The 26,524-nt window shown below is 52.6% G+C and overlaps 1 protein-coding gene across 3 annotated transcripts in view; it reads left to right on the forward strand.

The window, feature by feature from the left end:
- Window positions 1–26,524, forward strand: part of ACSF3 (acyl-CoA synthetase family member 3) — a 69,364-nt gene that overhangs the window by 35,649 nt on the left and 7,191 nt on the right. For all 3 annotated transcript variants that reach the window (XM_008537016.2, XM_070613996.1, XM_070613995.1), the window contains one exon: window positions 13,440–13,566. In XM_008537016.2, coding sequence (XP_008535238.2) covers window positions 13,440–13,566 — 127 coding nt within the window. The remainder of the gene's footprint in view (window positions 1–13,439; window positions 13,567–26,524) is intronic.

Consider the following 26,524-nt stretch of genomic DNA (forward strand, 5'->3'; position numbering starts at 1 on the left):
GAGTGTCTCCTCTTAAATTATAATACAATTTAACTACTTTGCCCCTGTGGCGGCAAGCAGCCCACCCACCTGCCTGTTCCTGTTTCAGTCTACAGAGAGTTCCGCACTGAAACTCCCTCAGATGGAAGGAGCCGGCAGCCCAGCCCCAGAGCTCCTTCATCAGAGAGAGAGAAGCACTTGTTTCACAGGGTGTGGGGCTCCAGGCGAGCTGGCGCCACCGACTGGGGGTCTAGGGGGCCATGAGACAGGAGGGGGGATAAGAGACTTCTGTCGTCCATGCAAGGTGAGCCCCATACAGACATGCCCGTGACCATCTAAATACGAAAGTAAGGGGTCTAGTGCTGTGACACCGTGTTCTAGAACATTTCCAACCCAGTCAGTGGGTCAGTGTGACAGTCCAGAATGGAACTGCCTCAGTGGCCATGCAGAGGCTGAAGACAGCTCTCTGGGAAAAGCACAACCACCAGGCCTGTGGGCCATACGCTGGGGCTGTGGTGGACCTGGGCCTCATGTTTGTTCCTGCGACTAGTGAGGCCGCACTTGTCAGAGGCCCCTGGGGTGAAGTCCCAGCTGCAGGGGCCTGCTTCTCTCTCCCCGGGGTTCTGCTTGAAGGAACCTCTGGGCTGTAGGACATGAGGTCTCAGGCGTGTCACCTGTAAGACCTACAGCCCAGCAACAGGTCAGCACCTGCCTCCTGCATCTCTGTGGCATTTGTAACACTTTCTCCATCATTTAAAGTGGGGCCTCAGAGATATTTTCCCTCCACCCCCAGACTTTGTAGTGTGAGAGTGGAGTGAGACCTATGTGGGACATCCCATCCTTGCCTCTGCTTTCCAAAAGCCCATCAGTGCCTCAGCGCATAGGACGAACCCGAAGGCAGGGCTAAGCTTGAAGACGTGAAAACTGCCGGGCCCGGGCCATCTTGTTGAAGGAAATGCGTTTCTGTCCATTTCAGTGACTTGTCGAAGTGGAAACAGGAACTAATGCCTTGCCCCATTGGGGACCTTGATTGTGAATAAACCAAGGCGGAAGCTGCAGTGAGCTTGTGGACTGTCACTGTGGAAGGACAGCTTCTCCGATGCTGCAGGAGGCCATGTCTGCTGTGTCCTTACACGGGTCTTGCACATGTTGCTGAAAAGTATTGATAGTGTTTCTGAAAAAGAGATTTGCCAAAGTCCTTCCAGCTCCTGTCTGGTCCGTTATAAATTCTTAGTGCAGTCCAAGCTCGGAAGGACTGATGTTTTGTTGTTGTTGTTTTGTGAGGAAGATGGTCCCTTAGCTGACATCTGTGCCAGTCTTCCTCTACTTCACGTGGGACGCCACCACAGCACGGCTTGATGGGTGGTGCTAGGTCCACACCCAGGATCCGAACCTGTGACCCCTGGGCCGCCAAAGTGAAGTGTGCGAACTTAACCACTGTGTCACTGGGCGGGCCCAGACTGACATTTTTAATGTTAAGAAGTCAGGATGTCTGAAGACAATTTGTTTCAAGGTTTTTTTTTTTTTTTTTAACTTTTAATTGGAAATAATTTTAAACTTACAGAAAAGTTACCAAAATCACAGTACAAAGGACACCCTCCCTCCCATCTGCCCCTTCCCAGAAGCACCTGTTGACCTGGCCCCACTCTCTTCCATACACGGATTTCCTCTGTGCCATGCCTCCTGGCCTTCACCCATGACACCCCACAGCGTGGGTGCTCCCTCACATGACTGCAGCTCAGGATCAGGCTTCACTTGTGTGACACCCTCACAGGCTTACCTCCCCCACCACCATGGTGTTCCTTTTGTCTGCTAACCCCATGATATCACGTTTGATGTCTTCCCTCCACTGCAGGCTCAGTCTGGGGACAGGTGTCACCTTTCTTGTCATGACGAGAACAAGTCTTGAACTTGGAAATGCCTTCTTAGCCAGATGGTCACCAGGCCCTTATCTCTGAGCAACAGGCATGATGTCAGTGCAGGGAGCGTGTATTGAAGAGAGAAGGTGCTGGCTGAGCAAGAGTGCACCTCGTGATGACGTGAGGGTGGGACACGGAGGTGTGGGAAGGGACCCTTCACTGAGAACCTCCCAGGTTGCCCTACTGTGAGCATGGCAGACTCAGCTTCTCCAGCCATTCTTTCCTTCTTTCATCCACCTGGCATGTGTTGAGCCCTCCACTGGGCCAGGCACCATGCCCCACAGAGCCACCGGGATCAGGAGATAGGCGTCAGCAGTGATGGCACCCATCATGGCAGATGCAGTGCAGGGCAAGGTGTCCCTTGGGCCTCTGCAGCCTGACAGGTCTTGGGGCTTCTCTGGCCGGAACCCACCACCGAGAATCAGGAGTGAGTGGCCGGGGGAGCTCTCAGGCTTCTGTCTGCCCCACAAAGGGGAGTCCCAGGGAGGACAAGCGCCCTGTGAGGGCACAGGGCCAGCTGGACAAAGCAGTCCTTCCCAGACAGCGTGGAGAGTCCCTCTCGGCTCCCACAAGCCCAGAGCAGGGGAGAGGGGAGCTCGAGCCGATGATGTGGGCTCTCGCATGCCCACATCGCCCGGTAGATGTGGAGCAGGGCGATGCCCGAGTCTGGGGCTACTGTTACAGCTCAGGAGAGCAGCTCCCATGTCCTGGGTATGGCGGAGCACAGTCTGGGCTCTCCCTGTTGGTCCTCATGCAGTGTCCACCAGTGTGTGGTGGCCCCGGCTGTGGCTGGTTGGTGATGTGGCCAGTGGCCTGGGGGCACTCAGTTGTCCCAGCTGTCCGTGGTTCCACTGCCCATGCCAAGTCTTGCAACTTTGTCTAGCTGGACTTCAGGTGCTGGAAGAGCCGGCACCTTTCCTCTCCCACGCGGGTGACGGTTCTCTGGCTCCATTCGAGGTGGTTCCACCTTCATGGCTTCCTCTGGCTGCTGTCGCCTGCTGGCCCAGGGGGTGAGTCTGCCCGCCCCACAGATCAGATCAGGAGCTTTGCTTGCTGCGACGCATCTTTCATGTGCCTTAGCTGCCCAGCTGGATCCCGCCTGTAAATTCTGCGAGCACGTCGCCCACTGTCTCTTTTTTTATTTATTTCTGTGTTTTCAAATTGCTCACTTACGTGTGAGCAGACACCAACCAGCAACAATAGGGCCCATCAATAGATAAATGGCTTCACAGCTGTAAGTGGCACACAGGGTAACCAGGCCTTTACAGAATCTTCTTCACTTGCTGAGGATGCAGAGACCTGTATGGGATGTGCACGCTGGCTGGAGTGGGAGGATGGTGGCAGCGAGCTCTGCTTCCCTTCATTTCCCTCTTAAAAATTAATTATCTCATTGTTTATCCGTATGCAGGCTGTCACTGGACGGCAGTCTGCTCCGCTGCCACTCCCCCCACAGCCACCAGCACATCTCCTGGGCTCCACTCCCGCCTCCCTCGTGGCTGCCATCTGTCACTGCCACTGCTGTGTGCCACCAACTGCTGCATGCAACCCACGGCGGGGCAGGGACTGGGGGTGCTGCAGGGCCTGGACATACACTGCCTTCGCTGGGGGTGCCATCCCCACAGAGGCCTTGCTTCGGATAGATGACAGCCCGTCCTCGGCCATGTGGTCCTTGCTTCTTGGGTGTGGTAGATTTGCACCTCCCTATGCAGGGCCAGGTAGGAGGCCACACAACTCTAAGTGGGGAATCTTCACGTGGAAGAACAAGTCCAGGGGGCACCCTGACATGCCAGGTGCGTGTCTGCGAGCACTTAGCTGCCCTGTGCTTCTCTTCCCGACCATAAACCAGAGCCTGCCCCCGAATGCCCTTTAAAGGCACACTCGGGAAACACAAGGCAGGAGTCGCCCACCTTCCTCCCATTGGCTCCATCCCTACATGGACGACCAGGTCCTTCTGGCCTGACCCGTGCAGCGGGCAGTGCTGAGTTGGGCAGGACCAGGAGCCCACAGCCAAGGAGGGGTTCAGGAGACCTTCAGAGACGGGGACTCTGCCGTGCGTCCTGTCTCCTCACCTGCTTTCTCCTTGGCCCATGGCCCACCTGCTTGGATTCCAGCACCTTCTTCCAGCACGCCCTCCTCCACAGAGGGGTAGAGCCATCCCCTAAGCGTGAACTTGTGTCAGAGAATTGAACAGCTGTCAGAGGTCCCACCTGGGGCTTTCCAGTAGCACTTGCCGCTGATGGAGAGAAGAAAGACAGTGCAGCTGCCTGCGGGTCATTGGGCCAGCGAGGCGGCTCAGAGTCGGGGCCATCAACCTGCTCTGAGTCTGTGAAAGGGACTCAGCCTGCTTTCAAATGAGGATGTGTTCATTCTCTGTTGGCCGCTCTCAGGCCTGGGTCTGGTCATCGTAAAATGGAGTGACACTCCTGTACAGGTGCGTGTGCCCTCAGTCACACCGTGTCCTACACACCCAAACATGGGAGTTCCCTGTGAAGATAGCCCAGACTGTTCGCTGCAGCGTGGGAAGCAGCTGTGGCATGAAGTCATGTGCGACTGCTGGGCGCCCGAGGTCTGGGAGGTGCCTGCTCCCATCTGCGCCCTGAGTGCCCTCGCTGACCACCCACCAGCCCTGTTTCTCATGCCCAGTGGCTGTGGGGTGTCGACCCTGAGTGCTTCTGAGGAGTCACCAGGAGCCCTGAGGGCTGTGGCTCTGTGCCTAACCCCGTGGCCGAGGATAGATTTTAGTCAAAGGCAACGTTTATTGTTGCGCCCTATTTCAGACTGTTTCTCTGGTGTTATTCTCCTCTGACTGTCCCTCTTCTCCTGGTTTATCTTCACTCTTGACATCCCCTCATACCCTGTCTCTAAAATTTACAAACATCAACGACCAAAATTAAGTTGACCTTACTGTCCCAAGGCCTGTCTGAGGAGTTAGTCTTAGGGAACAAATGTGGAGCGGGTGTGGAGAGCTTAGAGCTTCACATGGGGGGCTCACTTTTCCCCTCTCCACGAAGAAATGAAGAATGCCATGTCTTTTTTTGGCATAAAGAAAATGATGACATATCTTAGTTATTTGATACTTGCTTTCAGTAGACCAGAGACTTTGGTGAATCTGTGTGAACACTGTGATTCATGGATGTGTCTGTCTTTGTGGGACTGAGCCCACGATGGATGTATTAGGTGGCCCTGAGAAGAGGCTCGGATCGCGTGTTGAATGGGGCTGAGCTGTCGGTGAGGAGTCTGGAGGGGATCTAGTTGAAGGAGAGCTGGTTTCGGTCCACGACTCTCTGCTCTATGTGTCTGTGGCCACAGAGCCTGCGTGCTGGCAGCTGCTGTGCTCAGGCACTGGCCAGTGTGTCATGGGAAGGGGCGGTGTGACATCCATGGACCATAGTATCCTTCTCATTCACCAAACCCAAGACAATGTCTTAGGTGAGACACAGCCCAATTTCAGAGTTGCCAGTTGTGAAAAAATTATCCTCGGAATTAATAAAGTTAGTATCTCTTCATTTTGTGCAACTTGCTTGCAATAAGATGGTAAATATTTTTTCATACTGTATGAAATCAGAAAGTGACGACATAGTACTGGGGGCCGGGCAGGAAGCCCTGTCTGACTTGATGAACTCTGGTCCCTGCTTCCTGCCCACCACACAGACCAGCTTGCATGCCATCAGCGTGCACCTGTCCATGGCGAGAAGGGCAGGACGTGGCTTTGCTCTGTCTGGACCCTGAAGCCCAGCACGGACAGAGGAATAGAGAGCATCCACCGACTGCAGGAGGTGGAGTGACCACAGCGCGGAGTAGAGTCACTTCACACACAGTGGGTATCATCTGGGTCCACTCAGGAGACAGACGGCAAGGATTTGAATAGGTGACAGAAGAGTGCCTGAGCTGTGCCAGAAGAATGGCTGCACTCAGTAGGAGGCTTGGTGGCCTGGGCTGGAGAGGACTTGCTTCTAACAGAGTGGAACCTGGTTAGAGCTGCCCTTCTCTCCCTGCAGCTCCCTCACATTTTGCTCTGTGTGTGTTGATGGTCTGTCGTTAGGCATGTAAATGCTTACGACTGTTTTGTCCTCCTGCTGTACTGAACCTTTTATTAACATATTATGTCCTTCTTTGTCCTTATAACCCTTGTTGATTTAAAGACTGCTCTGTCTGATGTTAGTGTAGCACCCTGCTCTCTTTGGATTACTGTTTGCACAGAGTGTCTTTTTCCTTCCTGTCACTTTCAGTCCGTCCGTGTCTCTGGATCTTCAGTGAGTCTCTTCTAGACAGCATATAGTTGGATCATGTGTGTTTATTCATTCTGCCAGTCTCTGTCCTTTTTTCTTTTTTTGGTGAGGAAGATTATTGGTGAGCTAACATCTGTTCCAGTCTTCCTCTATTTTGTGTGTGGGACACTGCAATGGCATGGCTTGATGAGTGGTATGTAGGTCCGCATGCAGGATCTGAACCTGTGAGCCCTGGGCCACCGAAGCAGTGTGTGCAAACTTAACCACTGCATCAGTGGTCTGGCCCTGAATCTCTGTCTTTTGACTGGAGTGTTTAATCCATTTACATGTAAAGTAATTTCTGATAAGCAGGGACTAACTTCTCTCAGTGTGCCATTTGTATTCTAAATGCTTGATGGCTTTTTTGTCCTTTATTGCCTGCATTACTGTCTTCTTATGTGTCAACCTGGGTTTTTTGGTAGCTAAATGTTTGAAATATTTTCTGTTTTCCTTTTGGGTATACTCTATAGCTATTTTCTTTGTAGTTACATAGGGATTACATTTAACATCCTAGTGTTATAACACTAATTTGAATTTGTACTAGCTTAACTTCCGTAACATACAAAACTGCTCCTATACAGGTCTGTCCCCACCGTTTCAGTTGTTGATGTCACAGAATTACATCTGTATACATTGTGTGTCCCAAAACATAAATTAAACGTTCTCTTAAGTGCATTAATCTCCTAAATTATGTAGATAAGATTTGGAGTCACAAAGTTTATAATGCTAGTTTTTACACTAATAATTGTTTTTTTTCTTTAAATGTGTTAGTCTCTTAAATCATGTAGAAAACAAAAAGTATAGTTACAAACCATTGTTACAATAATACTAGCTTTTATACTTGCCCATGTATTTACCTTTCCTGAGATCTTTATTTCTCCATGTGGTTTTGACTCACTGTGCATGTCCCTTCATTTCAACCTGCAGGACTCCCTTGAGCATTTCCTTCAGGGCAGGTCTCATGGTCACCAACTCCCTCAGCTTTTGTTTGTCTGGGAATGCCTTCATTTCTCCCTCACTTTTGAAGGGCAGTTTTGGCAGATAGAGGAGTCTTTGTTGAAGATTTTTCTTTTAGCACTTTGAATAGATCAACACACTGCCTTCTGGCCTCCAGCGTTTCTGATGAGAAATCTGCTGTTGATCCTGAGGGTCCCTTGTCTGTGATGAATTGCTTCTGTCTTGCTGCTCCCAAGGTTCTCTCTTTGTCTTTCACTTTTGCAATTTTGATTGTAATGTGTCTTGGTGTGGGTCTCTCTGAGTTTATCTTGCTTGGAGTTTGTTGAGCTTCTTGGATGTTTATATTCATGTATTTCATCAAATGTGGGACATGTTCAGCCACTATTTCTTCAAATATTCTCTCCCTGTCTCTCCTCTTGGACTCCCACGATGCATCTGTTGGTTGCTTGATGGTGTCCCATGGGTCCCTTAGGCTCTGATCACTTTTCTTCAATCTTTTCTTTTTCTGTTCCTCAGACTCAACAATTTCCATTGTCCTGTCTTCGAGTCTGCTGCTTCCTCCTTCTGCCTGCTCACATCTGCCTTTGAATCTGCCTCGTGAGTTTTTCATTTCAATTACTGTACTTTGCAGCTCCAGGATTTCTTTTTAGGTTTCCTCTCTCTTTGTTATTATTTCCATTTGGTTCATGCATCATTTCCTTGACTTTCTCCACATCTTCCTTTAGTTCTTTGAACATCTGTAGGAGAGTTGTTTTAAAATCTCTCTCTATAGGTCTGCAATCAAGTCATTTTCAGAGATGGTTTCTGTTGGTTTACTTTTTCCTTTGAATGGGCCGTGCTCTCCTGTTTCTTTGTGTGCCTTATGAGTTTTTGTTGAACATGAACATTTGAATCTAATAATGTGGTAACTCTGGAATCAGATTCTCTATTTGCCTAGGGTTTGCTGTATTTTGTCATTATTTTTGTTTATTATTTTTGTTTTATTGATTAATATAAGGTAGTCTCTGTGTTAAGGATCAACCTGAGGTGTAAACCTAGTGTCTTTTTATGTCTTTTTGAGCCTTTCCTTAGGCATGCCCAGTCATTTCCTGATTTTCCCTATATAAACACTTGTTTTTGAATGTTCTAATGTTAATATCTGGCTCCTGAAAGAGGGAAAAGCGAAAAATGAAGGGTGGGGGTGGGCACCAGCCCTTTAAGTCCCCTGGAGGTCACTTCAGCTGGTGAGAGAGGGTCTGGCAACAACAGTGGCTGCTGGCCTCTTTGTCTGCACCTGCGATCAGAAGCCACAGTCAGAGCACAGATCCATGATAGCTGGGGGACCAGGTCCTTTTTGCCCACCCTGGCTCCTGGAAGCTTTGTGCAAGCTGCTCCAGGAACACGTGCACAGCTGCCTGCCATGGGGCTGGGCGTGGGAGATGGGTGGCTGCTACTGTGCTGAGAGCTAAAAATGACCAAAATTAGCCACAATTTGCCATCCAAGTCTTCCCCTGGAAGTTACGAGCCTTAAACAGACTCCACATTATAAAGTAGTTAGATCAGATAGCTTCTGCCCGCGCAGTTCTTGTCCAGGTGAGGAGACAGTCCTGCTGCTTCCTGCTTTGCTGGCTGCCACTCAGGTCGTTTGTTTTCTTAGTCTTGAGTTTTGAGAGTTCTTTGTTGGATATCTGATTTGCCAGTATTTTCTCCCAGTTTGTGGTTCACCTTTTCAATCTCTTGTATTTCATAGAATGAAAGTTTTTAATTTTGATGAAGTCTAATTTATCTTTTTCGCGAATCATGCTTTTGATGTTCTCTCTAAGAACTCCTTGCCTAACTTCGGGTCACAAAGGCTTTCTGCTAGGTTTCCTTCTAACAGTTTTATAGCTTTGTAGTTTACGTTTATATCTCTGATGCATTCTGAGTGAATGTTTGCATATGTGAGGTTTAGGTGGAGATTGTTGTTTTTGCATATGGATGGCCAGTTGTTCCAATACTGTTTGTTGAAAGGACTACCCTTTCTTCATTGAATTGCCTTTGCAACTTTGTCAAAAATCAGTTGTACATATTTGAGCAGGTCTATGTGTAGGTTGAATGTTCTCTTCCGTTGATCTATGTATCTGTTCCTCTGCTGTTACCACAGTGTTGACTACTGTAAATTTACAGTAAGTCTCAAAATTATAGTGTTATTCCACCAACTGTATTCTTGTGCAAAATTGTTTTGGCTTTTCTAGTTCTGTCGTCTACCCAATTTTGTTGTCATACCAATTTTAGAAGTAGCTTCTCTATATCTACCAAAAAGAATCCTTTTGGATCTTGATCAAAATTGCATTTGGGGAGAATTGACATCTTTACTGTGGTGAGTCTTCCAATCCATGGACGCAGTGTCTCTCCCTTTGCCTAGGGCTGCATTGTTGTGTGTGTATGCTTCTCAGCATGCAGATCCTGTACATGTTCTGTTAGGTTTATACCTAAGTGTTTCCTCTTCTTTTCTCTTTCTTCTAGCCCTCCTTGTTTTCCTCCTCTTTTTCAGCTATTGTAGGTGTAGAGCTTTTTGTTTGTTTATTTACATTTGTTCTTTTCTAGTATATAAAAATACAATTGATTTTAGTGTGTGTGTGCTTCATATCCTTTAGTAACCTTGCTAAATTTACTTTTAGTTTTAGGAGGGGTTTTTTTGGTAGATTCCTTGGGATTTTCTACATATGCAATCAAGTTTTCTGCAAATAGGAACAGTTTTATTTCTTCCTTTCCAATCTGTATGCCTTTCATTTCTTTTTCTTACCTTATTGCTCTGGCTAGTACTTTAGTATGATGTCACACAGGAGTAGTTAGAGTGGATGTCCTTGTCTTGTTTCTGATCTTTCAGGGAAAGTATTTGATCTTTCACTATTAAGCATGACATTAGCTGTAGGCTTTTTGTAGATTCCGTCCTATTCGTGATATGCTGAGAGTTTTTATCATGAATGGATTTTGAATATTTCAAATGCTTTTTCTGCCTCAGTTTATTTTTCTTCATTAGACTGCTAATACAATGGATTTCATTGATTGAATTTCTAATATTGAACCAGCCTTGCATTCCCAGGACAAACCCCACTTGATCATGGTGTATCATTTATTTCGTATAGTGCTGGATTTGGTTTGCTAACATTTTGTGGAGGATTTTTGCATCTATGTTCATGAGGGATTTTGGTCTGTAGTTTCCTTTTCTTGTACTTTTTTGGTCTAGTTTGAGTATGAGGGTAATGCTGGCATCACAGAATGAGTTGGGCATTGTTCTCTCCTCTTCTGTTTTCTGGGAGAGATTGTATATAATAGGTGTTGTGTATTTCTTTAAATGTTTGATAGAATTTACCAGTGAAACCATTTGGGCCTGGAGGTTTCTTTTTTGGAAGATTGTAGCTATGAATGCAATTTCTTTAATAGTTATAGGACTGTTCAGGTCATCTCTTGCATCTTGAGTGAGTTTTGGTAGATATTGGTTTTTGAAGAATTGGCCCATTTAAGTTGCTGAATTTATGTGCATAAAGTTTTTCATAGCATTCCTTTATTAACCTTTTAATGTCTGCAGAATCTGAAGTGAGATCCTCGCCAGTCCTCATATTGATCATTTGTCTTCTATTTCTTTTTTCTTTGTTATTCTTCCTAGAAGTTTATCCATTTTATTGATCTTTTTTGAAGAACTCACTTTTGAACTCATTGAATTTTTCTATTGCTTTTCTCTTTCTAGTTTTAATTAGTTTCTGTTCTTTATTGTTTCTTTCCTTCTGCTTGCTTTTGGCTTATTTCTTAAGGTGAAACTTTAAGTTATTGATTTGAGACCTCTTCTCTTTTCTAAATATCTAGTATTTAATGATAGAAATTTCCCTCTAAGCATTAGTTTAACTGTACCCCCCAAATTTTGATACTTTGTATTTTCATTTCATTCAGTTCAAAATATTTTCTGATTTTCTGATGTCCCTTAAAACTTCCTCATTGACTCATGGATTATTTGGAAGTGTATTGTTTATTTTCCAAATGTTTGAAGATTTTTCTGTTGTATTTCTGTTATTAATTTCTAGTTTAATTTCATTACAGTCAGAAAAGATACTTGATATGATTTCAGTTCTTTTATATTTGTTAAGGTGTGTTTTATGGCCCAGAAGGCGGTCTTGCTTGGTGAATGTTCTGGTACACTTGAACAAAATGTGTATTCTGCTGGTTTGGTTGAAGGGTAAATGTCAATTAGATGAAGGTGGTTGTGTGTTGTTCAGTTCTTCTATTTCCTGGCTGGTTTTCTGAATACCAGTTCTATTATTAAATGAGGAGTGTTGAGCTTTTTGGCTATAATTTTTTTGTCCATTTCTGATTTCAGTTTCTTCATGTATTTTGAAAATCCGTTGCTTGGCGAAAACACATGTATAATTGTCATGTCTTCTTGGTGAATTGACCCTTTTATCATCATGTAATGCTGCTGGTAACGTTCTTTGCTCTTAAGTTTATTTTGTGTAGTATCAATATAGCTACTTCAATCTTTTTGGATTGATATTTGCATGGTATTATTACATTCCTTTGCTTCTAACCTACCCACATAATTGTATTTGAAGTGAGTTACTTATAGACAGCATATAGTTAGAGCATGTGTGTTTTTAATCCAGTCTGACACTCTGTCCTTTAATTTGCATGTTTAGAGCATTTACATTTAGTGTGATTGTTGATGTGCTTGAATTTAAGCCTGCATTGGCTCTCAGTTTTCTGTTTGTCCCTCAGTTTCTCATTGCTCAGCTTCCTTTTACTGCCCTCTTTGGGGTATTTTTTTAGTATTCCATTTTAATCTATCTGTTCAGTTTTTGACCATATGTCTTTGTATAGTTTTTTAGTAGTTGTCCTAGGGACTACAGTGTACATACTTCAATTTTTGAAACCTACTTAGAATCAACATTTTAACACTTCCAGAAGAACATATAACTTCTACCACTGCCAAAGAAAAAGATATTCAATGACACTTGTTAAAGTTGGTGAAGGAGACTTTGTTGAGGACTGCTGGCATAGGTATAGGGACCCCTGCAGTGGGGTTACAGTGGGGGAGACAGGTTGAGCTCAGCTCCAAACACAGCGTGGACAAATGGGAATTTATGCCAAGAAGCAGGGCGGGGTCAGTGTATGGAAAATTGCTAGGAGGAAACATCGGGGGGAGGGGGATTCTGGCTAAATGGACCTAACAGGCTGCTTACTGAAGGCAGGCCAGGTGGGCAGACATCCCCTGGGGGATGGTGGGGGGTGAGGAACCCCATCAGATATGAGGGTGACCAGATAGCAGGGTGGGGGTCTCTTGCTAAACCGACGTAGCAGGGTTCTTGCTAAAACTGGATTTTGCAAGGAAGGACACAGAAGGGCCTCAGAGGAGGTTCAGGACCTGGCTGCAGTCTGGTTGAGCAAAGAATCTTTGTCACCACTGTCATGGTCACTTGGCCCTCTCCCTGTCATGTGTGGTTGTCATATGTAACATATGCATATATCATAAACTCCATTAGACACTGTTATAATGTTTGGTTTCAGCAGGCAAAAATGTTTTAAAGAACTCATGAGGAAAAGGAGAGTCAGTTTAATTCACCCACATGTTTACCAATTCTGTTGCTTTTCCTTTGTTTCTGGTCTCCAGGTTTCCTTCTGGTATCATTTCTCTTCTGTTGGAAGACCACTCTGTAATCATTCTTTTAGACCAGATCTGCTGGCAACAGATAGAGAAGCATGGACATTCCCAGCTCCCCATGACCACGTGAATCCCCAGGTGTCGCTCTCCCCCCGGCACTTGAGTCTCCTCGTGGAGCCCTCCTCTCTTGGCTGGCCACTCTGTCAGCTTCCTTTTCACCAAGCAAAGTGACCCACTCCAGAAGGCCCTGCAGCAGGTGCTGCCAACTCCGAGCTCCTCAGTAGCCACAGGTGGGGTGTGAGCAGCTGCCCACCTCTCACATTCCATGATTTGTCCAAGAAATGCCTTGAAGATGGAGTTTCATGGGGTGCCAGGAGCATGGCTTTTAGAAGCGGGCAGACAGGTTGAATGCAGCCCAGCCCTGAGCTCCAAGACCTGGCCCATTACTCATGTCTTCGAATCTACAGGGCGGGGCTGTTTTAGGATGAAGAGATGACACGCATCTCCTGCCTGGAATAGGGCAGGACAGGGAGCAGCTCAGCGTGCCATGGTGGAGTTCTATGTTGAAAGCAATCATTTCCAACAAAACGTCTAATTTCAGAAGAGTGTGATCCTCAGGATGGGTGGGGGCACAAGGAAGCCAGTTGGAGACCCTGCCCTGGGAGGTGTGTGCTCTGACGTGCACGCTTTTCTTCCACGCCACAGGTGACCCCAGGGTTCAAGGAGAAGGAAGGTGAGCTCTTGGTCAGGGGCCCCTCCGTGTTCCGGGAATACTGGGACAAACCAGAAGAAACGAAAAATGCATTCACCTCGGATGGCTGGTTCAAAACAGGTAGGAGAGAGGGGCCCCAAGCGGGAGGGGAGGAGCGTGACTCGTGCACCATGGGTTGTCACCGTGCCTGGACCCCCAGAATCTTCTGTCGAGGGCAGAGACACAGTGGGATGGGGGTACACTTCGTGTCTCACAGCTGCACCCCCCACCCAGTGCCCTGGCCCCCGCTGGCCCCTAGAAGGAAGCTCCTGAGACCATGACCCTAAGGAGCGTCAGCAGCCCTGCATCTGGTGGCCCCGCTGCCCATCGTGGGTCAGGACTTCCCCCTCCCAAGTGACTGCTGCACTCTGCATCAGACACCCCCCTCACACCTCCCACCTCACCCTTAGCCCACCTTCCCCTCCCCCACTCAGGACCAGAGTTGTTGGGATAGAACGTAGTTTATTTGTGGTTTGGGTCACTCGTTTACCATATTCCCTCGCTGAAGTCTGCCCAGGGCCCTGTGCATGGGCAGGCAGAGGGGCCCCCACGTTGGTGTCCTCTCACCCAGACAGGCAGCCAGAGCTAGCTCTGAGGAGCCCCCAGTCCCCTGACACTCATCTCCTCCATCCCCCACCCCAGAGCCCATGTCCCCCATCACATCCATCCCTCTTGTCCCCTCATCCCCCCACCCCCATCCTCCTGACCCCTATCTCCTACATCCCCTCATCTCCCTGGCCCCTCATCCCCCTGTTCCCCCTTCCTCTCCATCCCCCATCCCTCTGTCCTGCCACCCCCCTGTTCCCCTGTCCCCTGGTCTCCTTAGCCCCTTGTCCCCTCATCCACCTGACCCCCACCTCCTCCATCCCCCATGCCCCCATCCATCGGTACCCCCTGACCTCCTGGCCCCTTTGGCCCCTATCTCCCCACCTGCATGGTCCCAGGGGTCCTGCTGAAGTGAACGATGTTGGGAATGTTGAGGTTTGCAGCTACGTTGACTCACTGGTGTGCATGTTCACCACTGGAATGTCAGAGCCGAACATCAGATGGTGGGATTCTGGGTGGTTTCTCCTTTTCTTTTTGCCCGTCTATATTTCTAACACTTTTGTGCTGACATGCATTATTTCATAATAATCTTAAGGCAATATTTTCCAAAAAGAAAGGCCTGTTTTCACAGGTCATCACATGTGGCCACATAATCAGAAATGTACCCTATTCTCTGTTCCTCTGTGGGGAGCAGAGTGACGGAGAAGGGAGGCAGCTTGCAGATGGCACACGACTGTGAGGAGTTGCTGTGCGCACCTGAGAGGGAGAGAAGATGTTAGGAATGGAGTGGTCAGTGGCTGTGGCCTTAGGCTGGTGACCCCCATGGTGTGCTGCTTGGGGCTGACATTCACACACATGTCGTCTTACTGGGCTCAGGTCCGCGTAGGTCTGTATGGGCAGGATCACATGTCCCCTCTCCAGTTGGCCTCCATCGTGGGCCTGAGGTCACCGAGTGACAGAGCGGGGGTTCATGTAGACAATCCGGCAGTCTCGGGGTGCTGTGTGGGCCCATCAAGTGGGTGTTCGGGGTGAAGGGGCAGATGGAAGGTCCTCCTGGGGGACGTGGAGGGGCCCCTTCCTGCCCCTCCCCTGGCAGACAGCACTAGGGCCTGCTGGTCCCGGCCAGTCTCACGTCCACCGTGTGGTCCCACAGCCACCCATGCCTTTCTCTCTCACGTGGCCTTGAAAACACATGTCCCAGGAGCTGGAGTTGGACATATCCAGTCCCCCTGGTCCCTCCATGCTGGGCAGAGAGAGCAGGTGTGTGGAGGGTTCCAAAGAGCTTTCACAGTGGACGTGTGTCAGCCCCAGAGCAGAGGCCAGTGCCCCAGGAACCCTGGCAGGCCCATCCAGGGGGCTGGTCTGCAGAGGGCACAGAGGTTGGGGACCCAGGAGCCCAGGTCACCTGGTTGGGGCCCTCCTGTCTCTGTCTGTAATGTGGTCACCATGTTAACACACACCTGCCTGTTTACCTTCTATCAGCATCTGCATTAATACAAGCAAGCTGGTGGGAATAAACCTCTCTCTATTATTGTCTTTCAAATGCATATTTAGGAAATGTTACTTCTGAACTAATCTCTTTTTCGTGCATCCCCCCCGTAGCCCCTGAACAGCCCCAACCTGGAAGCCTGGCTTGCTCTGTGGCCATCTCCTTTTATTTTTAAATTCAGCTAAAAAGCTGCAGATTTTTTTTCTTTAAAAGCACAGGAACCAAAAGCCCGTGGATTTTGCAGCTAGAGGGTTCACTGGGTGCTGGGTGGCAGCAGTGCAAAACTTGGGGCAGTCAGTGTTCAAACATTTCAGTCACCACCCTGATGAATATTCCAGTCGGAAAGGAATAGCATGCATTAATTATTGTAAAGAGATGTCTTTAGGAGAAAATGATTTTGAAATTCAGTTTAATTTCATTGTAATGCGCTGCGAACAGGAAGGGAGTATGTGTGTTTAATTGGCTCTCCGGGGTAAGGCCTGGAAGCCGCATGCCTTTGTCACAGGCCATTAGCGATACAGACTGCATAATGAGCGAGCGCAATCAGCTCACAGCTGCTGGCTCCTACGGGGAAAGCATGATATTAAATAGAAATCAGGATAAATTAAACTTAACCCTTTCCCTTGCCAGCCCCTCCTGCTACGCGGATTCTGGCAGGAGCTGGAGAGCCGCTGCCGCGTGGAAGGGCCGTTGGCCAGCTCCTTCTCAGTGGCCTCCCCATGTCTAGATGAAAGGGGAGAGGTCCTACTTCGATTCCAGCCACTCCCACCCTCCCCGCCCTGTGTGCATCTGCCTCCTTCCCCTCAGCCCGGTTTCCCAATGGGCAGGGAGCTTCTTGCAAGCCCCCAGGGGTCATAGCTGCCACTCAGGGAGGAAGTCAAACGTCACCCCCAGACCCTCCCCCGACAGCTGCACTGACCTCTCCAGACTCTCTTGAGTTCCACCTGAGCACCACCACGCCCAAAAAGAAGCTGTGAACACACACACAGGCTCAGGGCTGGCCCAGGCTGGGGAGATGGGGCGTCCTCAGGCTATACATTGACCCTGCTGTCGGAGCCAGGGACACAGGCCGGAGACGAGGACACAGGACAGAGAGGAGAACACAGGACCAATGTGAAGACACAGAGGTGAGGACCTGGACATGAGGACACAGGACAGAGAAGGGACACACAGCTGAGGACGGGGGGTGGAGATGAGGACACATTGACCAGAACACAGGACGGAGATGAGGACATGGACATGGGGTTGCAGGATGGACATGAGGACATGGGGACAGAGCCAGCGAACTGCCCTCTCAACGCTTTCCCTTGAGCAGCTTTGTCCTTGTAAAGAGACTGATAACGGAACTTGAGGAAACAAAAACGTCCTCTGACTGACTTCAAAGACCACTCCCTCGTGCACTGTTCAACGGTCAGGGCGACGCGGTGGACTGTATGTGCCTCTCACAAGGAAAGACACGGGAGGAGAGACTTAGCTAACCGGGAGAAAGAGCCATAAGGAAACCCACCAGGGCGGCACCAGGCCTCTGGGGGCGATGCCTCCTTTTCTTCTACAGTCAGCACATGATATTATCATCAGAGACAGTCAAGGATATTTATTTAAGAAAGGAAAATGAGTCACAGCAGGGCAGCAGGGGTGAACCCTGACAGGGATGGGCGCAGAGATGTCCTCGAGGCCGGCGGCCCGAGGTTGGCAGCCTGAGGGATTGTGGGAGTGCTGAGAAGTCATAGTGTGCATGACGTGAGGGCTGGCCGCGCACCACTCACTGGGCCCGGGCAACCCAGGAGGGAAAACGAGCTGCAAAACACAGACAACATGTCACTTCCTCAGTGGGATGGAAGAGAGAATTACGGAAACAGAGACTGACCCCTCGTCACCAGGTTGGCACAGACCCTCCATAAGCTGGCCTTCAGAGCCTTGACCAGGTTCTGTCCCACTCAGTGGAGCTGTATGTCGAGTGTTTCCAGGGATCGACGCAAGGACATCATCGGGGAGGTCCAGACAGTGCACAGGGACATCTGTCACAGCGTTCTTTGTGAGACGAGACCCTAGAGTCACTTATCCAGTGATGGGGCGGGGGCCTACTGTGACGTGTCCAAACAGCGGAGTATGTGAGGCCTTTAGAAGCCAGGTTGTGGAGAGCAGTGACACAAGGGAACCCCTGCCGGTGCGTGTCATCCTGTGCGTGGGTGGGTGTGTCACACGTCTGTGCATGCGTGTCCTGTGTGGGTGCGTGTTGGGTCTGTGTGCTGAGCACACAGCGCTGCCTGTTGTCATCTCTGCGTGATTTCTGTTTCTTCCTTTGTTTTCTCTCTCCCAGTGTTTCCGTAGGAAGCTTTTTCAGTCTTGTAAACACAGATGAGTGTAAGTTGTGTTTAAGCTTTGCACTGACGTTGAGCCCTCCTCGTGTGCAGAAGGCCTCAGGGTGGCCCTCAGGCGTACTGTTGGCTCCGCTCACTTCCCGCCAGGTGCCGCACACTGCGCTGTGCTGCTCTGAGTTCTCCCATCTCCGACGAGAGCTCTGCTGTGACCGTAAATCATAGTCAGGAGGTCGGCAGAGTGTAGAGATGCACGGACCCATGTCGCATGTCAGTGAGTGTGGCAGCTCGTGTCCCAGGCTGTTGACACCCTCCACGTGAGTCCAGCTGACTGAGCCAACTGGCTCCTAAGTGATCCTCGTTCCTCCCGCAAGGCAGGGTCACTGTGAAGGTTGCGTTGGGTGACAGGTCCCTCCAAGGACACTCGGTGTTGGGCTGTTCAGTCCACCCTGTCCAGCAGCCACCCTGGTGTTTCCCTGACTACAGGAGGCCGACACCCCGGTGGTGTGACTCCGCGCAGACATCCCCTGCTGTGGCGCGGTCCCTTGGTTGGTGGTGCCTTCTGTGTGTGGAGGGTTTGGGTTGTGTTGCAGTCCTGACTGGCGTCGTCTCCTGTGTGTGTGTTTTATTTTTCACATGACTTAAAAATCCTTTGTTCCCCAGTGGTCAGAAAGGTGTTCTCCTGTGTTTGCTTCTGAACCTTGTCTAGCTCAGCTTACGCTAAGTTAAGTCTTGGCTCCACCTGGAACTGGCTCTTGTGTAGAGGGACATGGTGACGTCGGGGCACGTTGTCCCCATTGTGTGAGAGCTCCTGGGCCCGTGTGGCTCCTGTGTTCTGCTGGTCTGCACTGGCCGGTCCCAGACCCCTGGGCAGAGGGTGTGTTTTTAAGTTTTTGTTTTTTATCGAAGTGGTTCGTTCAAGGCTTAAAGATCCCAGTGGTTTCACCAGTTTGGGAACCATAACCAGCTGCCCCAGACTTGTGAGCTGTTTCGTGGATGTTGGTCTGGTGTCCTAAGTGACTGCTGAGATTGCCGTCTCAGGACTTGGCAGCTCTGCGGACCCTGCTGTGGGAGATGAAGTTCTGACTCGCTCTCACCCGGCCCGTCCTCCCAACGTGGTCTGTAGGCAGCGGTTCTGTGCCGCGTCTGCACTGCTTAGAGCTGAGCCAAGGCCAGGTGGGAACCGTGGCTTCCTTCCCTTCTCGCGTGTCCTCCTGTTGGGAAGGCTGCTTTGTTCTCGTCTCCTGCATCCCAGTCCCAACTAGCTCCATGGGGCAGGCACGCCCACGCTGCCCTCCCTGCTCCGGGAGAGACCCCCAGGGACCCGCCGCCCTCCACTTGGGCTGGTCGCCTCCGAGTCAGTGCACAGCCCCCACCTGGGCTGCCTCCTCCGTCGTCACAGTCTCTTCCTCCTTCCTCTTCCTCTCCGTGGTTCGAGACTGCAGTCCCCGGCACCTCCTGGGCATGGATGTGTGGGACGTGCACTTTTTGAGGACTTGCGTGTCTGACAGTGTCTTTGGTCTGGCTGGGCTGGGTCCGGAATTCTGGGTTAGAAATCGTCTCTTCATTGGTTCCTGGCGTCTGTCTTTGCTGCTGGCATCTTTGCAGCACTTGATTCTTGGCACTTCATGACCTGTCCCCTCTTTGGAGTCCTAGAGGATCTTCTGTTCATCCTCAAGTCCTGAAGTTCGACAAGCCATGCACCTGGGGTGCCCTGATTTTCCTCGGCATGCTGGCGCTCTGGAAACCACGTCCTGTACTAAGAGCGGGAGGGGTGAGTGGGGAGGCGGAGCCTGTGTCCACGGACCATGAGCTCTCGGGCCTGGCCGTCCACCCTTCAGCCCCCAGAGAATGAGCCAGGGTGTGCTGAGGGCCCAGGCTCCCCTGTGTCTCACTTCAGTCCGTCCTCCTCCTCCCCGGGCGTCTGCCGCAGCCTCTGGGAGGAATCCGCATCCCATAGCCACTCCAGCCCACACAGGGTCAGCTCTTCTGGATCTTGACCACTAGTCCAACTGCTTTCCAGCTTTCACTTTTTCTTCCCATAATCTCCTTGCCCATCCCCCAATTTAAGGTTTTCTGCCTTAAAAAAAGTTACTGTTGATTCAGAAGGGAGAGGACCTCACTGTGTGTGCTCACCTTCCATTTCTCCTGGCAGTTTTCAGGTGAGGTTTGTGCTCTGGAAGTTGTCGTGACTTCATTTTGCTTCTAGTATCTTCTTTGGCCCCTGCTCCATAGGAGTGGGTCCTAGAGAACAGGCACACGGAGGGAGGAGTCGGGGCAGTGGGCCACAGAGTCTCCAGGTAGGAGCGGCTCCTGTCTCTTGTGTGGGCACTGTCTCTCTGGGGCCCCCGGCGGGATGGCTGCACCACTGCCTACCTGGGTGGCTGACCTTCACCAAGTGCTTGGGAGGGGGCCAGGTTCTGTGCTTGCCCCACCCAGCCTCGGCCTCCTGGCCTGTAGACAGAGTCAAGACTCTGAGTGGACGCACACGTGGCTTCAGGGCAGAGCAGCTGGGGGACGCTGGCAGCAGTGCTCTTGGCCCCCTCGGTGTCCTGGAGGACCGGGAGCCTGAGTCTGAGGTGCTCCATGGCCACTGTGAGAGCCAGGCTAGGCCTCGTCTACCTGGCTTCCTTGCTCACTGCGCCCCCTCCCCTCACTGTCTGCGCAGCCGGGCTGGGGTGTGTGGGGTACCTGGCGTCACTCCAGATCGACAGCTCAGGATCCTCACGGGACAGGGACGACACTGTTCCGTGTCACGCCAGGGTCAGGACCCTCTAAGGACCGCAGACGTGCAGGGGCCAGGTCTGCTGCCCACGTGTTGCCCACGCATCCGCAGAATTAGCCTCCGAGTGTCAGGAGATTTGTTTTCAATTACAGTTTAAGGCAGAGACATGAAGTTGCACTGATTTGCGAGCAGAGCCTAAATCCTGCTGCAGATCCGTGGACCTGGGCTCCCCACGATAAGATTTTATTGATCGCTCTGTTGTATCTGTCAGCACAAAACTCCCCTCCCCCAGCGTTAGAGCCGAGAGGTGGATACTCGTCGTTGGCAGGACTGACTCCAAATCGACATGTTTGGGTAGATGTGTTGTTACAAAAGTGAAAGTTGTGACTTGTTTGGTGCCTTGTGTCTGCGAAGCTCCTGCTGGGCAGCAGGGCCTGCGATGCTGGTGCTGACCCTCCATGGGGCCGACCTTCGCTGCTCTCTTGAGACCTTGTTGAGACTTTTGGCTTCCATGCGCTGGGCCCTCCCTTGTGATGGGGCTGGAGGCCGGAAGGACATAGGCTGGGAGGGGCTCTGGGAAGGAGCCCATCCAGCACCGCCGCCCTGAGAAGTCAGGAATCACAAACGCGGCAGAGATCCCCGGGACGGGCTCTGTGCGGTATGGGGCTAGCAGGGAGGCCCCTCTGCGGGGCTCCAGCGGGGGGCGCAGGGGCAGGGGTGTCCAGAGGGAACCATGTGCAGAGCAGGGGGAGACCTGCACTTACAGAGCTGGAAGAAGACGGTGCTCTCGAGAGCTCCCCCCAGGAGTCTCACTGTGGCTTCCTGAAGGGCTGGGAGCCCACAGGGCCCCATGGGCGCATCAGGAGACTTGGGGCTTCTTCTGTGGCCCTCGGGAAGCCTTCCCTGCTATGGCTGGGAAGGAACTCCGAGGCAGCCAGGGGGATAAGGATTCTGATGTAGGACGGCAGGAGCTATGTGGCTGTGGCCGAGTTAAGAGCTGGCATGAGGCTTCCCGACCTTCTGCCAGGGCCCACTGCATGTGTGACACACTCTGGGCACAGACCGGCCGCCCCTCAAGCCAAGTGAGTCCTGGGCGTCCCCAGAACCTCCCTGATGTGGGTGTGGGGCTGGGCTGACCACCCGTTGGCTGGCTTTCATGGGGAGACAAGTCTCTCGATCCTGTAACCGAGGAATCCAGGACAACCTCTTCCTGACCGGCGGTTGCCACGTTCTCTGACACAGGAGTCTGGTGCTTCCAGAAGGACGTGAGCCAGCACTGCCATCCCTCCCGGTCAGCCGCACATGGCCCTCAGGGTCTGCTCTCAGTCTGGCTGAGCGGAAACCCCATGTGCAGCTCAGGTGCAGTTGCTGGGTCAAGTGATGACCCCTGGGTGGTCTGCACGCACAGCTGCACGCCTCTAGGTGGGGAGGCCGTGGGGGACCCAGACTTCACTGAGAGGAGGGGCAGAGGCCCAAGGTCAGGGAAGAGATGACCCGAGAGCCACTCCCACAGCTGTTTCAGGACCCTGGCCGGGGCTGGCCCCATGAACAGCACATACCCCACGCCGGGTCACAGGGCCTGGTGGAGCGTGGAGTGGAGGGCGAGCACTCACCCGGCCCTGCAGCTCCCTCCACCCCTGCCCCCAGGGGAACAGGGCAGGTGTCCCCAGCAGGGGCTGACACCCAAGGGACCCCTCATTAGCATCCTGATAGGCAGTTTCCCACATTAGTTTGTGACACATTTCTCAGTCATGAATTTGGTTAACATAAATTCTTTCCTTAAAGGATTATTGCTCACTTATAACATGTTGCAGATGCTGCAAGTGACAGCGTGGTGGTGAGCCCACTGGGGAGGCCACTCTCCTGGAGTTTGGGGAAGAAAATTCTCCATAAACCCAACAGCTGTTGCTTAAAACTTCTTATTCTGAAATACTTACAGATTCACAAGAAGTCACAAGTAAAGCGCCGGGTCACCTGGTTTCCCCAGGGGCTGGTATCCTGTGTGACTAGCACAATGCCAGAGCCAGGCCCCGGGGCTCGTTCAGGTCCCACCAGCTCTGTGCACCTGTGTGTGTGCACGTGTGCGTGTACTCAGCTCTCTGCCCTCTTATTGCACATATCCATCCATGTAACCACCACCACGGTGAGAATGTTTCCGTCACCACAGGCTCCCACGTGCTGCCACTTCCCAGCCTCGTGTCCCTCCGCCACTATCCCTCACCCCTAGCACCACCACTCCTTGTCATTTAGGGAGTGTCATGGAAATGGAATCGTGTGCATGGAGCCTCTGGGGACTGGCCTTTTTCCTCAGCATAACTCCCTGGAATTCCACATCCCCCGGGCCAGCCTCCGCGCTCACAGTCACACCTGCTGTGGGCGAGGCAGCTGCTGGCCAGAAGCTCAGGGAGATCTCATCCGAAGGAGGTGCAGCGTGGCGCAGAGCAGGCATGAGCCGTCGCATGCTGGCTGCACCACCTGAACACAGGGCCCTTGTTTGTGGCTGCCTGGGTTTGACCCACATGTCACCAGAGCCAGGGCTCAACAGTGGCTGCGGAGCTGCCAGCCAGTCCCCAGGGTGAGGTGGGTGAGGCTGCAGTGGTGGGCACCCCTCCCTGGGCTGTCTCAGCTCTCAGGGCCTGAGGTGTCTCACGTGGGCGGGTGGCAGCCTCCAGGGGATGGCTCTGCGTGAGGCCGAGGCCCTGCAGGAACGTGCAGGGCCTCATGGTGCCCAGTGCGGTGTCCAGTATGGTGCGCACAGGCGGCCCCATCCTGGAGCGTCCGTCGTGTGTCCAGGAGGTGCTGCTGGGCAGCGGCTCTGCGCAGTGCAAACACCAGGGCACCAGCCAGCCTCTGCCCTTCCTCACACTGGGCCACACGGGAGGCAGCGTGGGCCACAGGCACACTCCTGGAGCGCCCGGCCACTCCTGCCCACACCGCCTCCTCCCTGAGCTTCTAGAAACCCTTTGTGCTCTGCTGTGCCTCTTTGGGATCTTTGGAGACCCACGCTGCTCCCTGACTCCTCCTGGTCGCGGTAGTGCGGCTGCCTCAGGCTGGCGGGGAAGCCGGGCAAGGTGCACACGTCCAGCGCCATCCCCTCCCCTCTCACAGCCAGCTCGGCCCGTTGCTGGGTGGCCTGTGGAGCCAGTGGGCACGGCGCCCGGCAGTCTGGTTCTCAGTGGCGGTGCGCTCCTGCCATGGGGCTTGTGCGATGTCCGTGCCGGCGCTCTGTAAACAGCACCCGCCCTTGGGCTCGCTTCTGTGCTGCATTGACCCCGCACCGCGCAGGCCACACCCTTCTTTCCAGAAGGCCTCCGTCGTCACCACTGAGCGCACGTCTGCTGCCCTTCAGAGATGTCTGTGTGCATTAGAGGCTCGCGGGGGCCAGGGCAGCACTCCTCCGGGCCCACGGCTCTTGGCTGGGATTTAGCATCTGTCTCAGCCAATGTCCCGGGAAACAGAGCAGATGGGCTTGAAGGGGTGTTCAGGGTCCCCAGTTTTTGGGGTGTCAAGCAGCCATATGGGCCATACTTCCCGATTCCAAATGTGTCATGTGTGTATGTGTCCATCCTGGGTGTTTCCTCGTCATCCCACCCGCCCCAGTCCTGTGTTTGGAAGTGAGGTAGCCAGGGCCTCGGGGTCTCCAGGCCATGCAGCAAGGGTCCCCTGTAGAGCAGAGCAATTCCACACTGGTGTTGGGTGGGCCCTGTTCTGCACAGACCCTCCGTTCTCACCCCTGGCCCCTACCCTCTCCAGTCTCCTTCACCCTAGAGAAGGCGGGTGCCCCTTCCCATCCCCTCCGGCCTTTCCAGAGCCTGACCATGCCTCTCCCTGCTCCAGGATGCCCTCAAAACCAGAGTTCTTCAAGAGTCTGTGGTCCACTCTCGTCTCCTTCCTCCACTTGCCCCACCCTCCCCACCCCTCATCCCACAGGAGCATCTCTACTGTGGCCCCACTCATGACCTCAGTATTTCTGAAAGCAGTGGCCGTCCCCATCCTGGTCTTCTCGTCCCTCCTGAGTTTTCCCATGTCGGCCACACTACCTCCCAAAGTTCTTTGCCTCTGCCTCGCAGACCTCTGCTGCTTTCTCCCCGTGAGCGGTCAGCAGGGACAGCTGTGCGGGAGCCTGGGGCCCCATGGGAGCACTGGGCTGGGGTGACCCCAGTGGTGCCCAAGTTGGGCCAGGTGGGCTCACAGCCGTGTCTGTCATTTGTTGGCCACCGGCCACCCCAAAGGACCTCGGGCCTGTGGGCATCGATGCGGGCTCTTCCTGAAGATGCAGACGGCAAGACTCCTTTCTCCCTCACCTGGTGTGGGACCTGATCCAGTGCTGTCCTCCTGCCTCCTGAGTTCCCCTCAGCTCCATCTGCTTGTCCTACCACCCCAGTCTCCAGCCTGGACGTGGTTGCAGCCATCGATGGGCCCCCAGTCATCAGCACTGCCTAGCATAGTTCCCACAATGCAGCTGGAAGGAGCTTGTCTAAAGCCCCCTGTGCCAGACCTTCCCACAGCTTCAGGGGCTCTCAGTAAAGACAGTGCATCTGGGCACAGTCCTGCGTCGTCCACCACACCTGCCCCCGGCTCCTTCTCACAGCTGTCACTTCCCCTCCAGCCCGAGTTCCCTGAGCCCGGGCTGACCCGCTTCTGCATCCAGCCCGCGAGGACTCCGAACACAGCTCTTGACGTGTGTGTGTCCTAGGGCTGCGGTAACTGCTCACCGCTAACTGGGGGCTTAAAACGACAGATACTTCTCCTCTCGGTTCCAGAGACCAGGCCTCTGAATCCGGGTGTCTCAGGGCCGCGCTCCCTCCACAAGGTCTGGGGAGGTCCTTCCTGCCTCGCCCAGCTTGGTGGGGCCCAGGCGTCCCTGGCTTGTGGCCGCATCCCTCCATCTCTGTCCCTGTCGTCACACGGCCTCTCCTGTGTGTGAGATCTCCCTCCGCATCCTTCCTATAAGGACGCGTGAGATCATAACTGGGGCCCACCAGGTAACTCAGGATGACCTCACCACCTATCCTTCTATGTGACGATGACCCAAATAAGTGACCAGGGCTCTCCTGAGTGTGCAGCCTTCCTGACTTGGCATATAAATCCCCCAATCTCTCCCTGATAAAATTTCCATGTGTCTCCAGCACCATCCCTACCATTTTGGGGCCTGACTTTTCCCAGAGGAGGTCCTGGTTCTTACTGCTCTTCATCAGGCTGGGGCAGGGTCTGCGTATGTGCATGAACTGGTGACAGGAGACAGATGCCACAGGAAGACTTCATCCCCCGTGAGCTGATGTGCGAGGAGGGGGACGCCTGGAGACGTCAAAGAAGTAGTGTCTGAACAGAGCAGGGGCCTTTGGAGGGACCAGCATGGGTGCAGCTGTCAGGGGCTCTCGCCCTGACTTAAGAGGCAGTAACACAGAGCAAGAGAAGTGTAGGTGGCGTTGACAGAGGCCCTGAAGCTGTGTCAGCCTTGGTGTGGGCAGTGGGGGGTGTCTCCAGCAGGACTGGGAACGGGAGGCACAGCCCAGGGCTGGGCAGCGATGCCCCACTCCGCTGGGTCTCTGGCTGAGTGGAGGCCGGCAGGCAGGAGCAGGGTCAGGAAGCCGCTGGAGCAACCTGAATACCAGCATAGCCTTGCTCTGGGCGTGGGCAGTTGTGATGGCCTGGACTGGGGCCATTCCGTGCATTTCAGGGGCAGATGGATGGTGGTCAGGAAGCTGTTGGAAGACTCATGGCCGTCCAGCGCAGAGGGGCCACAGCCAGAGCCAGGCTGCATGGCAGAAACGGGAGAGGGCTGCAGTGGGCCTCACGAGACTCAGGACAGGCTGCATCTGCCCCGGTCCCTGCAGCCCCTCCTGTCACTCCACGCCTGTGCCCTTTCCTGCCGGCCAGCAGCCACCGAGTCAGGCTGTCTCTCCATGTCAGGCCCTCCCGTTTCTCCTGCTTCCTGCAGCGCAGGAGAGTGAACCTGCT

The sequence above is a fragment of the Equus przewalskii genome, chromosome 3 (genome assembly GCF_037783145.1).
Source record: "Equus przewalskii isolate Varuska chromosome 3, EquPr2, whole genome shotgun sequence".
NCBI classification, from domain to species: Eukaryota; Metazoa; Chordata; class Mammalia; order Perissodactyla; family Equidae; genus Equus; species Equus przewalskii.